General features: G+C 40.3%; 1 protein-coding gene across 3 annotated transcripts; it reads left to right on the forward strand.

Annotated features, from left to right (window-relative positions):
* Positions 1-1,683: 1,683 nt before the first annotated feature.
* Positions 1,684-14,819, forward strand: sap130a (Sin3A-associated protein a). Of its 3 annotated transcripts, none has more exons than XM_058638855.1 (21): positions 1,684-1,792; positions 3,234-3,343; positions 3,439-3,704; positions 4,629-4,796; positions 4,884-5,010; positions 5,129-5,244; positions 5,334-5,458; positions 6,230-6,377; positions 6,465-6,552; positions 6,632-6,736; positions 6,870-7,011; positions 7,377-7,492; positions 8,208-8,489; positions 8,579-8,750; positions 9,320-9,418; positions 9,507-9,865; positions 10,138-10,383; positions 11,692-11,817; positions 11,904-12,007; positions 12,161-12,274; positions 13,160-14,819. In XM_058638855.1, the coding sequence occupies exons 2-21, from the start codon at positions 3,250-3,252 to the stop codon at positions 13,316-13,318; spliced, it is 3,156 nt and encodes a 1,051-aa protein (XP_058494838.1). In that variant the 5' UTR covers positions 1,684-1,792; positions 3,234-3,249; the 3' UTR covers positions 13,319-14,819. The 3 variants fall into 3 exon arrangements, with proteins under 3 accessions (XP_058494838.1, XP_058494840.1, XP_058494839.1); XM_058638856.1 differs by lacking the exon at positions 1,684-1,792 and adding an exon at positions 1,850-1,991; XM_058638857.1 differs by lacking the exon at positions 4,629-4,796.
* The last annotated feature ends 315 nt before the right edge of the window (positions 14,820-15,134 follow it).

The following is a 15,134-nucleotide window of genomic DNA, read 5'->3' on the forward strand; positions in this document are numbered from 1 at the left end:
TGCTCTAGATCACAGAATGAAACAGAGTCCTTTGTGAAAACATGCATGAGCCACCACATTCACATTGGCTGACTGCAGTCTAAAACTGCCAGTGGTTTTCAGTGAATCAACTGAGCTACACAATTCAGGAAAGACTGATTCACATTGGGAGAAGGAATGAGTCGATGAGTCAAAATGCTCTGAAGCCTGAAGCCTGAAGCAACACTGGGATGTGTTATGGAGCAGGAACTCCAGGCTAAATGAACACAGAGACACCTGAGTCAGCCGTAAAAATGTGACACTGTAAAGCCAGGTGTAAACTTCTTACCTGTGAAAACTCTGCAGAACTATATGAGTAATTAACATGGTAGACAAATGAGTAAATGACAAATTAGCAGCTGAAATGACAGAGGGGGCTTAAGATGAGTCAAAGATCAGATAATTGCTGTAGCTAGAGGCAGCATGTTTTTCTGTGGTAATATGTCACACAAGTCTTAGTTTGTTTGAATCGACGCAATTTATACTCACATTCTCAGTGAACATTTATTTTTCGGACTTATACGATTTACATTCATCAGTCATTTTTCAGTGTGAAGCCGGTGCAGGTCGATGACGACAACATTTAGTGCATGTTGCATACAGACAAAAAGCCACATGGATTCTGATATGTTGTTCTCACTCATATCACATGATATCCTGTTATTTATTATATTATACTATCAATGAGACCTAAAAAATCCAGTCTGAGTCGTTTTAGCCTGCTAATGTGAACACAGTCAAACAAGTCTGCAGGTAAATCCCATCACCAGCTTCACTTTATTAGGTACACATGTTAAACTGATTGATAAGTATACAATACTTATACTAATACTAATAATTATACAATATATATGCATATATATTTGATATATATATACATATACATAAACATATATATGTATATATATATATACATATATGTATATATATACACTCTTTTCACTTTCTCAGTTGTTCTTTGTTTCTAATAAATTGGCAGGTAAGGGTTTTTCCTGCAGTTGGATACTGCCCTCTAGTGTTGTGTTGTGGTGCTACAGTAATCAATGTAAAAATAGGTTGGGCTCCACCTTTAGCTCCAGTCTGAACCAATCACTTTATAAAGCGGGAGACTGTGGTGGTCACGTGACGAACGGGAGACAGCCCCAGACTTGGCTGTTGTTGTAGGTTAGTAGTAAAAGGCTAGCCCTAGCCCAACCAGACAACTTAGTAAAATACCCCGGTAATCAATGTACATAACCACTTCCCCGACCACTTTAACGTTTAATGACTAGTTAAAGATTTGTGTCATCGTATAATAAATTCATTGCAACACCATGTTTGACCAACACGATACGCTTTGCCGTTAGCTTTTAGTGGGAATGTCCCTCGTTCTCCTGCTAAAGGGCTTTAAGTTTGTTTAATTTTAGGTGTATCGTATATAAACTGCACTAAATCATAACACATATTCTCTTTTCGGGGACGGTGAGCTGCCGGTATATAAGTAAGCATATTAGCATTCAGTGCTAGCTCTGCTACCGTTTACCACGTGACCACACGGTCCATGAGACCACCCCCCCCCCCTCCCACGGCACAATGTAAGGTTGGTCAGAACATTTTCGAAACGCTGATTGGTCAAGTGTGGCGGTGCATGTTCCCTGATTGGTTGAAGAAAAAATGGGCGGTCCAGTTATTTTGGAGCGTTCTTCCGGCTTACATGTTTGTAGGAAAAAAAGAAAAGACGAATGGAAAATCTGTAATCCAGAAAACGACTATTGCCCTGTAACTCTCCGATACGGTAACGTCTGTGCACTAACGTGGATGTGTTTGCTTAATAAGCCCGATTCAGTTTGGACCCTGTGCTTTAAAAAAGTCCTGGATTTAGCATGAAAAACAGGCGGCATCTAGGTTAGCGTTTTTACGTTAGCTTCCTGCTAGCTGCGGTAGCTGGCTAAGAAGGTGGCTTAATTGTTTTAACGTCATATTTAACGTTTCTCGTGAGTACACTGCAGTTTATCAGATTGGGCAAACGTCTGCTCAAATGTTGTTTAGTATTTGCATGTTGGGGGGATATTTAATAAGATACGCTGCTGCTGTTGTCGACCACTTTTGTCATTTGTTGTGGACCATTTAACGTCTACGTCAATCAAAGGTCCTCGAAATGTCCGGTTTACATATGAAACGTAGTTCTGTACAGTTCTATACGATTTTATTTATATTTTTCAATCAGCACAACATGCACTCAGCAGCATAAGAAATACACGTCATTCAACTTCAAAAACAAACAACAAAAGTACATCCATCGTGTGCCTAATAAATTTGCCTGTGTGGTTTTCTGTCGCTACAGGTCACCTGCTTCAAGGTTTGACTTGTTTTAGATTCAGAGATGGTCTTCTGCATGCTTTGGTTTTAATAATGACTTACTGTTGCCTATTCATCATTGTGAACTCATCTGGTTATTGTCGTCTGGTCTCAAAAACGCCTTTTTGCTCAGAGACCTGCTTCTCACTGAATATTTTCCTCAGACCATTCTCTGTAAACCCCAAAAATTGTGTAGTAAAATTCCAATTCCTAAATGCAGTGAGTTGCAGCGATGTGCCTGACTGTACAGTTATTTGTGTTAATTCATAGCAGAGCAGGTGTACTGTAAGAAGTGGTGAGTCTACAACACGTCTAAAAACAAGATTCCCCTTCTTAAAATGTGCTAAACAAGCTCAAGTCATACAGAAATTAAATGCACTTAACCTCACCTATACTGTGTTAAACAAACTAATAAGATACCATATCAGAAGAGCAAATATGAATGCAACCAAATTGTCATTTTTTTTGCAGTCAAACCTTTAACACTTTTTACCCCATATGGCTTCATGTTGAATTCCTTTGTTATTTTCGGTGCCTTATGTCTGTTCTATGTTAAAATAGTCATGCATTTACAGTGTAGGAGGTTTTCAGATGCCCTAGTCTTTAATGCAATTGATGAAATTTAAATATGATACCTCACTGTATCCTCTGACACATTCTGGAAAACACAAATTGGTGGAATTAAAATAGTAGTTCACATTTTCTAGCATGCAGCAAGACTATAATGTAGAACTGTTAAGTCTGTATACTGTATGTATGGAAGTGTTTTATTGTTATCATACATGGTTAAATTAAGTAATTCAGCTGTTAAACTTGAATGATATTTGTAACACTTCTGATACAGGATGTCATTTATCCTCCTCCTGTCATCACTTTAGGTCTTGAACTGTTAAAATGAACTCCCAGCAATTCCCCCGACACGGGCTGCCTCCTTCCAGTGGGGGACTGCCTCAGATTTCTGGAAACCTTGTGTCTGTCAACCAACCAGGTAATTCACACTGAAATTACCTACTGTGTACATAGATTTAATTAATGCTGTGGAAGACATCAGTGAACATGTCTGAGAAAATGATTTGTATATAGCCAGTGCAGATACAGACGGCAGCCGGGATGCTGAGCACGGGCAGCAGGATCTTCCACCAGCCGGGGGAGGAGGAACCCTGGCCTTCAGAGATGACAAGCAGGAGACCATGGTGGTCCGACCTTACCCACAAGTGCAGACTCACGGTCAGCAACAAGCTGGTCCCCAGACTGTGCCCATCCAGGCTGGCACACCTGTGGCTCTATCTGCAACCCCTGTCCACCTCCCACAGGGTCAGCCAGCACTCCTCACTGAGGGACAGATGAAGGTGATAATTATGACCTATCTGTTAATATTTTTTAGAACTTTAAATATTTGTAGAGTTCAAAATGTGGGGTTATCATCACTTGCAGTATCAGGTGAACTCAATTTAAACAACATATATCTAGGTAAGATATAATGCCTTCTGTGGTTGTGGAACAATTGAAAGTTGACGCATACCCAGAAAATTGCTTCTGGACATGAGATTGACTTTAACATGTAAGGAACTAGAGTGGGAATTGATCTTGTTAGCTGTGTTTACAACAGCAGGAGAGTGTCTTGAACACCAAGGCAAAGAGTGATGCTTGATCAAGCACAAGGCTTTTCCTGCTGTGTTCTTACATGGTCTCATTTAGATCTTATTGGAAATTTGACTAGAGAGTTGACAGAAGATCTGGAAAATGCCCAAAACCACTTTCCCATATATTTGCATTGTCAATGTCTGGACTTCAGTGCACATCTGAAGGCACCTTAAGCAGGTAAAGTTGTGTTCAGTCATTTCAAGAATAAAACACAGGGAAAAGAAATTGGTTGTTGTATTACTGCAGTAAAGACTTTCTGTTCTTTTTGTTGTGTTAGGGGTCAAAATGTATTGTTAGATAATCGGGTAGGACAGCTTTTTGCTGTTGTTGTTGACACACCTGTTCAATTAGTGTTCAACCTGAAATAAATTATATTAGAGCAGCTTACTGTGGAGGGATTCTCACAGCTAATTATTTGGCTTAGTAACTATCTAATGAATAAATGTACTGAAATCAAATATTTTACAGACCATGTGTCTCAGTTACTGTGTAAAGATTCAGTATAAAAGCACTTTAATATTTTGGTTTTTACTCCAGACAACATTGTATTTGGTTATTATTTTATTTAAATTTTTTAAATTAGGGCTTAAAACATAAAGGTTTATTGTTTTGTGCCTTTGTTTTTTTAGGCTGTATTGAAATCACCTCTGCCAAGTCGTCTTATTGCTCCTGCACCAGCTTCCAACCAGCCTCATATCCCCATACCCCCTAAAGTGCCTGGTCACATTACAGTCACCATAGAGAGCAGCATTGCTACAACCCCATCTATTCCTGTGGCAACCATTAGTGGTCAACAGGTGTGTGTGTTGTCTACATTTGCTATTTGTGAACATGTGTTTGTTTCTGTTACAATAATAACCTGGGCCGTTTTCATTGCATTTCAGGGTCACTCCAGCAACTTGCATCATCTGATGCCAGCTAACATTCAGATTATTCGGGGCCCTGCACCTGCACTGCAGATTGGGTCTCCTGCTGTCCCTCCACAGACCTTCACATCCCATTTACCCCGAGGTGTGCATATGTGTTTTAACAGCAGTTTGCTCTCCTTTGAAGCAGCTGTAACTTGCAGCAAGTCCCTTGCTTTGTAATGATGCTTTCTCTTGATCTGTGTATGGTTTCTATTCCCTAGGTGCTGCTGCAGCAGCTGTTATGTCCAGCTCCAAAACTGTTCTACGCCCAGCAACGGGAGCAGGTGCAGGCCCCGGTCAGCCCACAGTGCAGCACATCATCCACCAGACTATTCAGGTGCTCTTTACTCTCACTTCAGTGTAAAGTAAATAGTCTTAATCATTTATAGAAGTGTTTGTAACAGTGTCATCCTCATCTGGTCATAGTCCCGTCCTGCTGTAACAACTTCCACTGCTGTGCTTCCGACTGTGGTGGCCCCCATTTCAGCACCCAGAATGCAGTCTCCTGTCATCAATCCATCTGTTACACACTCTGCAGAGGTGGCACATGGGTAAGTAATATGAGAATCTGATTACTACAGCATTATCAGAGAAGATCATCTATTCTTCAGAATTTAACAACAATTTGAAGACCATAGACTTATACTATGACTGTAAAGAAAACCTAGTTTATGATTATTTATCAGTACGTAGTATCCTTACATTATGGCTCAGGACACAGTAAAACCAAACAGTTGCTACTCTGTAAGTTGTGAGTAAGTAAACAGGTCTCTTTCTCTCTCCCCCACCTCTCCTCTGTCCCCCATTTTTCCTCTCACCCCAACCAGTCGAGGCAGATAGCTGCACATCTTTGAGTCTGGTTCGGTCAGAGATTTCTTCCTGTTAAAAAGAGGCCTACTGTTTGCTCATTGTGTTAACTGTTGAGTTTCTCTTCTCTCTCTAATATTGTTATGGTTTCTGCTTTACTATGTACAGTGCCTTGTGATAATGTATATTGTGATTTGGCGCTATACAAATACAATTGAATTGAGTATATGTAGGTATCAAGTGTTTTAATGTAAATAATTTCTAGTAGCCTGAAAAGATTAAAATGATAAAAAAGACAGAACTTCTCCATAGGTTCCTCCACAACTAAACTTAAACTGATAGCATTTATAAATGATTGTCTGCATCTCTTTGCTGCTGTGTAAGCTAATGTAAATTATACTGTTATGATGATTTAGCTAAAACATTGCTCTTGCAGAAAAAACTCTCCTTTGGACTCTGTATGGACTAAACATTTTATACTTGTATAATTTATTCTTTACTTTCTACTCTTTCAGGCGCCCTGGGCTGACAATTCACCCTCCTCCAGCCGCTGTCAGTATTCAGAGGCCTCAGACTTCCCGTGACCCTGCTGCAAGGATCACACTGCCATCTCACCCTGCAATCGGCTCTCAAAAGCCTCAGCCTCCGCACACTATGACACAGGTTATTACTTGTTAATGGCAACCTACACAGAAAGTGTACTTTTCCCCCACTGTGACTGAAATAATACTTTCCATTTCCTCCTCATAGAAGCCCATCTTCAGTACTGTGACACCAGTGGCTGCAGCAACTGTGGCACCAATTGTTGCCACTACTGTGCCATCGACCACCACAATGGGTATTTCCTTTTTGACTAAACAAAATATTTAAAAACGTTCTTTGATAATTATTACTAATTTGGTTGTGCTCTTGTTTAGGCTCTGTTCCACATACTCAGATGCCTAATAGCACCATTGTCACCATGACAATGGCCTCACACTCCTCTCATGCTACGGCTGTGACCACCTCAGCCATCCCTGTTGGTAAGCTTGACCTTTTATCTGTCCTGCAGTAACGCTGTGATGTGCTTCGTAATCAGGAGGTTTAATTTCATGAACATGATTGTAGCAGGATTCAGTGAGGACTTGGTCTAAAATCGTCTCATGTTGATTGTAGCTAAAGTGGTCCCACAGCCCATCGCCCACTCTTCGTCGCGTGTGCAGCCCGACTACCCAGGAGAAAGAACCAACCTCATCCCCATCCCAGGACATAGGTCGTCACCTAACCCAGCCACCATGGAAGCAAGAAGTGACAATAGGTAAGGCTTTCATGATCATAAATGTGTAGGAAATTAGCATTTTATTTGGCATATTGAGACAGAGCTTGGTTTGTGAAAAGGTTTATTCTCTGGCCACAAAAACCAAACAATTTTTATTTAAAAATATTTACACATTTGTACACACAAACACTCTTATTGTTAGTATATTTACTTTCCACTCTCCAGATGAACAGCATAATAACTGTAAGTTTTAACTGTAGTTGTGACTTTTGTATGAAAAAATTACATTGAGAATGTGAAGATTAACAATCAAAAAGATTCACGATTTACCAACCGTATAAATACAGAAACCTATTTCAGATTATAATAATAAACATTTAATTAATTGTGTGTTTCTTTTTAAGGCCCTCTGTACCAGTGCAGTTTCAGTATTTTCTGCCGGCTTATTCCTCGTCGTATCCTCTGACACACACCTACACCCCCATCAGCAGCTCTGTATCGACGATCCGCCAATATCCTGGTAAGCTCCTATCACCACTGTTGTTTTACTGTCAGTCACAGCTCACAGCTTGGTCACTCCACAATTTAACAAAGTTTTCAGGCCCCTCAGAATTTATTTATGTGGGAAATAAATGAACACTGATCAGAGGGATTGAACTTTTGATGAAGTATGAGAGTGTTACTTGAGCAAAATCGCAATTTGGAACAAAGCAATTAGCCTGTTGACGGCTCCGTCTTCTTAAATAAAAATTGTAACTCATACATGTTAACCTTGTCCATGCAATAGAACATGAAGTCATAACTCATTTGATGATGATGTATGGTAATGCTGCGCCATATTTTATATTTATTAGGGCAGTTCCCGTTCAAAGTGTGCCCGTTTCTTGTTTTATAGATAGATAGATATAATAGGAAACACGGCTAAAGGTACAACAAAGATGGATAAAATCAAAAAATCAAATTGCAATTGATTTTTCAGAACAATCACAAGTAGATGTTTTCATTATATTGGTCAGCCTTAACTATGGTGTTGCTATGTGTTAATAACCAAATAAAACGCACTAGATTAATATAATCTCCATCCAGCAGTGTCTTAATTGGCTAAACAAGAATTTTTGTAATAAAACTTTAATCATTTGGCATGACATAAAAGTTGACATTGAGATATTTTGACATTTAAAAGCTGTGAAGTGACCTCTTAGCATAATTTAATTTAATCTTTCACTCTCAATAAGTCACTCCTCAAGCTCCGAGTTCAGCACTGCCCACGCAGCCTGGAGTGGGCGTGGCCACCACCGTCCATCTAAACCACATGCAGCTGATGGCGGTGGATCGTATTGGTCTGCCCTCTGCACAAATCAGCACCCACGGAATCCAGCCGGGACCGAACACTGGGCAGGGAATCCAGCCTGCACCGATTGGAGTGCACGCATCTGCGCCCATCAACACGCAGGGAATTCAGCAGACACCTATAGTCACTCAGCAGCAGCAGCAAACACAGTCTGAAGCTAAATCTGGTAATAATGAATAGGATGTTTTATAAAAAAGTCAGCGAGGAGTTGATTGTGTTGTGGGTTGTTTGTAAAATGTACTTTATTTCTGTCAGGAGTTGTTTTGGCTGATGGTTTTGTGGCGAGTCCAATCAGCAGCACCTTCAGCACCACCCAGCCTGTAGCCACCATGGTGCAGGCACACGCCCAGGGAGCAGTTGGAGGTGCTCCCACCCTGGTCTCCTCCCCTCGACCCAGCATCCTCCGCAAGAAGCCTGCTAATGAAAGGTGAGTACACAACCAGCAATCAAGACACACAACCTTTTATGAATGTATACAGTTCATCTAAAACCTCTGCCACCACTGCAAAGCTTGTTCATGCACATGTTTAAGTGGAAGAACTTGAACTCAAATGAGGCCACTGCATGTTTTATTCATATAAAGGTAATCAAACAGTGGGGAAGAAAATGTCCTGCTGTGCAGTTCAAATCCTGTTGTCAAAAAAAATCTTCAAATGAAACCATAACAAAAATAATTAGAAGTATAAAGATGTTGTGTGTAAAAATATTTGAATTGGCAGAACATTTACAAATAGAAAGATTAACTAGTTTGTTTTGTGATTTGCTTATTTCATGGTTTGAAATTGTGGTTTTGATTTGAAAATGATTAATTGTTCAGCCCTATTATCATGATATTAATATATATGAACTCTTTTACTATGATTTATCAGCATAACCTTCTTTACTTCTACAACAGCACATCCTTAACATATGGAGTTGAATTAAATAAAGTGAAATTTCATATGTGATTACTAAATGTTTCCATTTATCAAACCTCATTGTCTTGTTGTGTTGTAGTTGTGTTCGTAAGAACCTGATCCCTGCGCAGCCCTCTGAGGCAGGCAGTGGCAGATTGGAGAGCGGTGTGAGAGGAGCAGGGTCCCCCCGACCTGCAGGGTAAGCTCTTGTCAAATCACTCACATCCACGTTCTCATCCTGTCTCTGATATGAACCAAGAACCTGACACTTTGTCTTCTTCTCTCAGTGTGAAGTCCAAAGCAGAGATGCACATGGCAGTGGCTCCTCCTGTCATGGCCACAGTAGAGGCACTACCTTCTCAGGTAGGAGAGCAGCAGGTGATGTCCTCCAACGCCCAGCACCTCGCCCAAGCCATCCCCACCATGCTAGGCACACAGGGACCCGTGCCTTCCTCTCAGCCCTCCACTGCCCTCTCAGCTCTGCCAGCCACCATGGCTGTGACTCCCCCCGTCCCCGCTTCCATGGCAAACACTGTGGCTTCCCCTACTCAGCCTGCAGCCAGCAGCACTGCAGCTTGTGCTGCCAGCTCCACCTGTCCAGATGTGAAAATTAAGCAGGAGGTGGAGAGCATGGACACACAGCCAGGTGAGGAGCATGTAATAATAGAATATAATTGTCACATGTTTCAAAGAGTTAGAGGCTGTTCTATTGCACGAGTGAACATCAGGCAAAAATGTAACCACAACACACAGAGTTTGTGAACTCTAAATTAAAATTGATTTAAATTGTAATAAACAGGCTTGTACCATTGTTATTAGTGAAGTGTTTTCCAATATCTGAAGACCTATCATGGTCACATTATGATTTAATACATGTTGTACATAATGTACATTTTAATGACATGCGTCTCCCCACAGATCCAAATGCAAACTTGTCATCAGCTCCAGCACTCGCCACCCAGGCCTCCACCCTGAACCCCCCCGGCCCAGGAGACATGATCCCCGGAGCCTCCCCGAGGAAGAAGCCCCGCAAACAGCAGCATGTTATTTCAACAGAGGAGAGTGAGATGGTGGAGACAAACAGCACAGATGAAGAGAAGATAACAGGCAGGCCCATCACAGGCAGAGCCGAGAGGTGTGAATCTCCACCAAGAGAATATGTTGGTATGTAAATTTATGATTATCACAGTGACGATTTTAGTTTGTGCCCCAAATAGTGTGGAGACAATCTTGTATTTTTGGATATTTTTCTTCCAAGTAAATCCAACTTCCCATATGAAAAAAACTTTGCACATCGTTCCAAGCCCATAACAAACTTTAACCTGTGGTGGCACCAAAGACCTTATTTTTGAATGCGGAAGTAACTAATGGTCCGACTTCCTGTTAATGTGTGGCACTTCCACATTTGTTTCCTGCCCATATATGTGAACAATATACATCTGCTTTCTTGACAATGTCGTGCAAACTCTCCCAACTATCAATAAAAAAATTGAAATGGCAGGTGTTATCCACATCCGTGTAGTGTCACAGAGTGGGAGGACAACATGATGAAGTGGCCTCATATCATATTATTCATTATTTTGTGCTGTTGCTCAGCGTATACGTTCAATTGAAATGAAAATAATGTATTAACAAAAATCTTGGCATTATAACCCAGATTTAATGACCCAACAATATCTACTGCTACTTGCAAGACTAATTCACACACTACCAACACTTACTACACAGTAATTAGCTGTGGTATTACCTGTGGTTGCTGACATCGCCTTCTCCGACGTTTCATAGCTTAGACACATTTCAGCTCCTGAATAATCTTCCGGTGGCTTATTTTCAACCAGGTGAAATTAACAGACATCGGGACGCTGCAGTGGCTTCTACACATTTTAGGCTCTTAGCCAGCGTGTGTTTTCCTATCCATTAAAGCCTTTCACTTAAACCAACTACTGCTAACTAAATACACTGTGACAACAAAAACATTGCCCGCTGTCAAGGACACATTTCCATCTGGGACAATAAAGTTTATTTTAAATCTTGAGTTATATCAACCCTTCAGTGAATACATGATACCTGTTTTCTTGAAGCGACATTATCTGTCAAAGTTGTTGTCTTACCTGCTGTGTAAAGCTACTGACAGGAAATGCCAAACCGAAAGTCTCTCACATAAATAAAATTGCATTTGCATGTTTTGTACTTTGGGAGGAAGCCTGAATACCTGGAGAGAACCCATTCACACACAAGGAGAACATACAGACTTCACACACTTCCTCAGTTGAACTGGGATCTTCTTGCTGTGAGGCAACAATGCTGGCCACTGCATCACTGTGTGGCCTTAACCAATTACTTGTAAATGTTTCAGTATAAATGGAGTTGTAAGATTTATTTGCAAGATCTTCTGACGTAACTGCAACGTTGATGAGACTTTTTGATAGAAGTGTTTAAAATGTTACTGATGGACTTGTTTTTGTCTCTTAGATGAAGAAGGAGTGCGTTATGTGCCGGTCCGACCTCGACCCCCCGTCACCCTCCTGCGGCACTACCGTAATCCCTGGAAAGCTGCTTACCACCACTTCCAGAGATACAGCGACATCAGAGTCAAAGGTCAGTGTCTTTGGCAAAAACTGCCAACATTTTAATCTGGCAAGTGGTCTTTTCCTTCGAGCAACAAGTCTTTGTTTCTCCCACAGAGGAGAAGAAGGGCACACTGCAAGACATGGCTAATCAGAGAGGAGTCGCATGCAGAGCACAAGGCTGGAAAATTCATCTGTGTGCCGCACAGCTCAGGCAGCTGGTGAGTGCTCAGCCAACACCAGCAAAAATCTCAATCTCTGCTGTCGTTTATTTCAGTGGCTCACTTCTGAACAACATTATAATCAGTGTTTTAGCAGCTCTTTCTGTTTGATTGGAATCTGTTAACACTATGTGAATGTCTATTGGTCTATAGTCGAATTTGGAGCACGATGTGTACAGTCGCCTCTCCACCCTTCAAGAAGGCCTGATACCGAAGAAGAGAGCAGGAGCCGATGATGAACTTCACAGAATCAACGAACTCATACAGGTATGGTTGTTTCATGTATTTAATAAGTTTTGCTGTAAATTGCATGATAAACAAGTTTTGTAATAAGTACTGCTTATTAACCAAGATACTTTTTAAAAATGTATTATCTTTGTTTTACCCCTAACAACAGTAACAATAGCAAAAAACACTGCACCTACAGTACATTTCAGTGAGAGTAGCAGTAATTACATTAAAACTTGTTACTAGTTCACCATCAGTCATGTGATTTTTCATTTTATCTTCCATATATTTATGGTCTGAAATGAACAGACCTAGGCCACTTCCTTTCACCGTGGCCTTCAAAATAAGAGCCTCTGGCTTCACCTACTTCCACTATAAACCTTCTGCACTTGGACATTAAAATAGCTTGAAATAAAATTCCTCAATTTTTTAAAATCGAGTTTATTTTGTCAATTCTTTTTCATATTTATAATTCATCATCTTATTGTTTACTGTATATCAATACATAACAATACAAAAGCTTTTTAATTGTCTTCATCAAAATGTTCAGCAAAGTTATTGCATGATTTCCTAATATCTTGCAATATCTTGTAAATGTAAGATGTATTTGGTGTTTTAATTACAACATAAATGCACAATTACAACATAAAGTTACACACATTCTCATCTTAAATCATTGACCACCTTTACGTGGACACCAATAATCCAACTATTGACCTTTTTATGAATTTATAATTATTCATATTATGATGGTTACATGAGTTAGTAATAGAATGTTCCATACATATTCCAGTAGACATGTTACAAAGCATACGGTAGTTTGATTATATAGTATATGTCCCACTGTGAAAACTACAATAGAACATATTAATCTGATCAAGTTGTATACCGTGTTGACGGTGTGTTGTGCGTGTGTGTCGCCAGGGTAACATGCAGCGCTGCAAGCTGGTGATGGACCAGGTGACCGAGGCCAGAGACACCATGATGAAGGTGCTCGACCACAAGGAGAAGGTGCTGAAATTGCTCAACAAGAACGGCGCCGTCAAGAAGTCCTCCAAACTGAAGCGCAAAGAACGAGCATGAGCTGGACCTTCTTTCTGTCGTCGATGGCCACTGCTGCTGAGCGGGAGGGACCTGCTCAGAATCTGGTGCTACGATTTGCCGCATACAATCTCCCGCTCCCTCCCTGTCTCGCATGAGAGCGGGCGGAGATGAAGTGACAGGATGACTTTTTTTTCTTTTTTTTTTAATTAATTAAAACAAAAAGCAGAAAAGCCTATGAGGAAAATGTAAAGACACAGCACTCGTGTTGAGCGCGGAACATTGTAGGTTGCATTAGAGTGGCCAACTGCACGGCCCTGTCTGTTTGTTTGTTTTTTGTCCATTTGGAAAAACCCCAGAAAACATTTTTACTCTTTTAGTTTCTTCCTCATTTGAAGCCAGCACGTTGTGTATTTGTGATACTGGGCACTAAACGCAGGTGCAGTGAACATCCAAGTATTTCCGTTGAATTGAACCACCTGAGAGTGATCAGCGGGGTTAACTGAAGACATTTTCTTTAGGTAGTTTCCCTTTTGCGAACTGTGAATACAGACAGATCTCAATTGTGTTTTTTTTTCATCAATCTGTGCCTTCATTTAGTCAGTGTACAGGAACATGTGGGAGCTGTTACACAGTTGGTAAAGGAATGACTTTACGTTACAGCACAGAAACAAAAAAGGTATTGTTTGGTAATATATTTATAATAGGGAGGTAAGCCTACTAGAATATCTTATTCCTTACACAATTTGCAGTTTTTCATTATTTTTATTCACTATTTACTGATCTTCTACTAGACATACGATGTTATGACCATAATATTTCAAGGTATTACCATATATAATTGTTACCATGCTGTTACTATATAATTACTGTACTGTAACGTAAAGCGTGACCTGATTTAAAGAAAAGAGGGAAAGCCAATTTCACTGCTTCCCATTTTTCTCTGAGCTGGTTTTCTCACAGGTAAATAATGACCTCAGCCTCAACTTTGGGTGTAAACTAAAAGATAAAAGGAGACATCGAAAGTAGTATTAAAACATGAATTTAACATTAAAAAACCTTTCAAAAGTTCTCATCTGGTGTGACAGGATAGCTGTTGTCCTGTGTAGATGGTTTTCTGAAAGTAATAAAGTGCAGATACATAATGCCAACTCAACTTAACATTTAAAACTGCTATGGATCGTCCACTTAAATCAAAGCGTATTGATGTCATGGTGAAAATAATACACTTAGTTTTGGTTTCAGTGCTTCAAAGAGTGAGTGATTGTGAGAATCCTGTGATCCGATTGGTGGATTTAATTCATGTAAATCACTGTAAATGTGCTGTGTTCTTTTGTTTTGGTTGAACTGTTTCTTTTCAAGTTTTGTACTCGATCAACCATTTTTGTGCCGTGTGACGTGTGCCGCTTCGTTTCGTTGAGTGTAACGATAATGACATTATGTGAAGAAGTGAGCCTGAGACATTCAGCTACTGTACATTGTTTTTGTCTGTGTAATTATAGTAAAATATACTTAAACAATACAAGACAAGCTGTTATTTTCACTGTTTTCTTTTTTTTGTGTTATTGATGATAATTGTTTTTGGTGGGGACGTGGTTAGCCCTGCTGCCTCACAGCAAGGAGGTTTGTGGTTTGAAACTGGGATTCTGTGTGAGTTTGCATGTTCTCCACATGGTTTCTCTCTCTCAGACCAAATACCTGCAGATTGAAGCGGGTAATTGGAAACTACATTGATGGCAGGTGTGAATAGTTGTGGATTGGTGGCTTGTTCAGGGTGAACACTGCCCCTCGCTCAGTGTCAGCTGGGATTGGAACAAGTGGCCAGTGAGTGAGTGTGAGTGTATTTTGTTATGTCTGG

This window comes from Solea solea, chromosome 9, assembly GCF_958295425.1.
Source record: "Solea solea chromosome 9, fSolSol10.1, whole genome shotgun sequence".
In the NCBI taxonomy this organism is placed as follows: Eukaryota; Metazoa; Chordata; class Actinopteri; order Pleuronectiformes; family Soleidae; genus Solea; species Solea solea.

Excerpts from the sequence above, each read along its gene's own strand:
- sap130a (XM_058638855.1), top strand. The coding sequence starts at position 3,250 with ATGAACTCCCAGCAATTCCCCCGACACGGGCTGCCTCCTTCCAGTGGG. Across the intron at positions 4,797-4,883 it reads CAACCATTAGTGGTCAACAG|GGTCACTCCAGCAACTTGCA; the intron begins GTGTGTGTGTTG and ends ATTGCATTTCAG. Across the intron at positions 5,245-5,333 it reads TCATCCACCAGACTATTCAG|TCCCGTCCTGCTGTAACAAC; the intron begins GTGCTCTTTACT and ends ATCTGGTCATAG.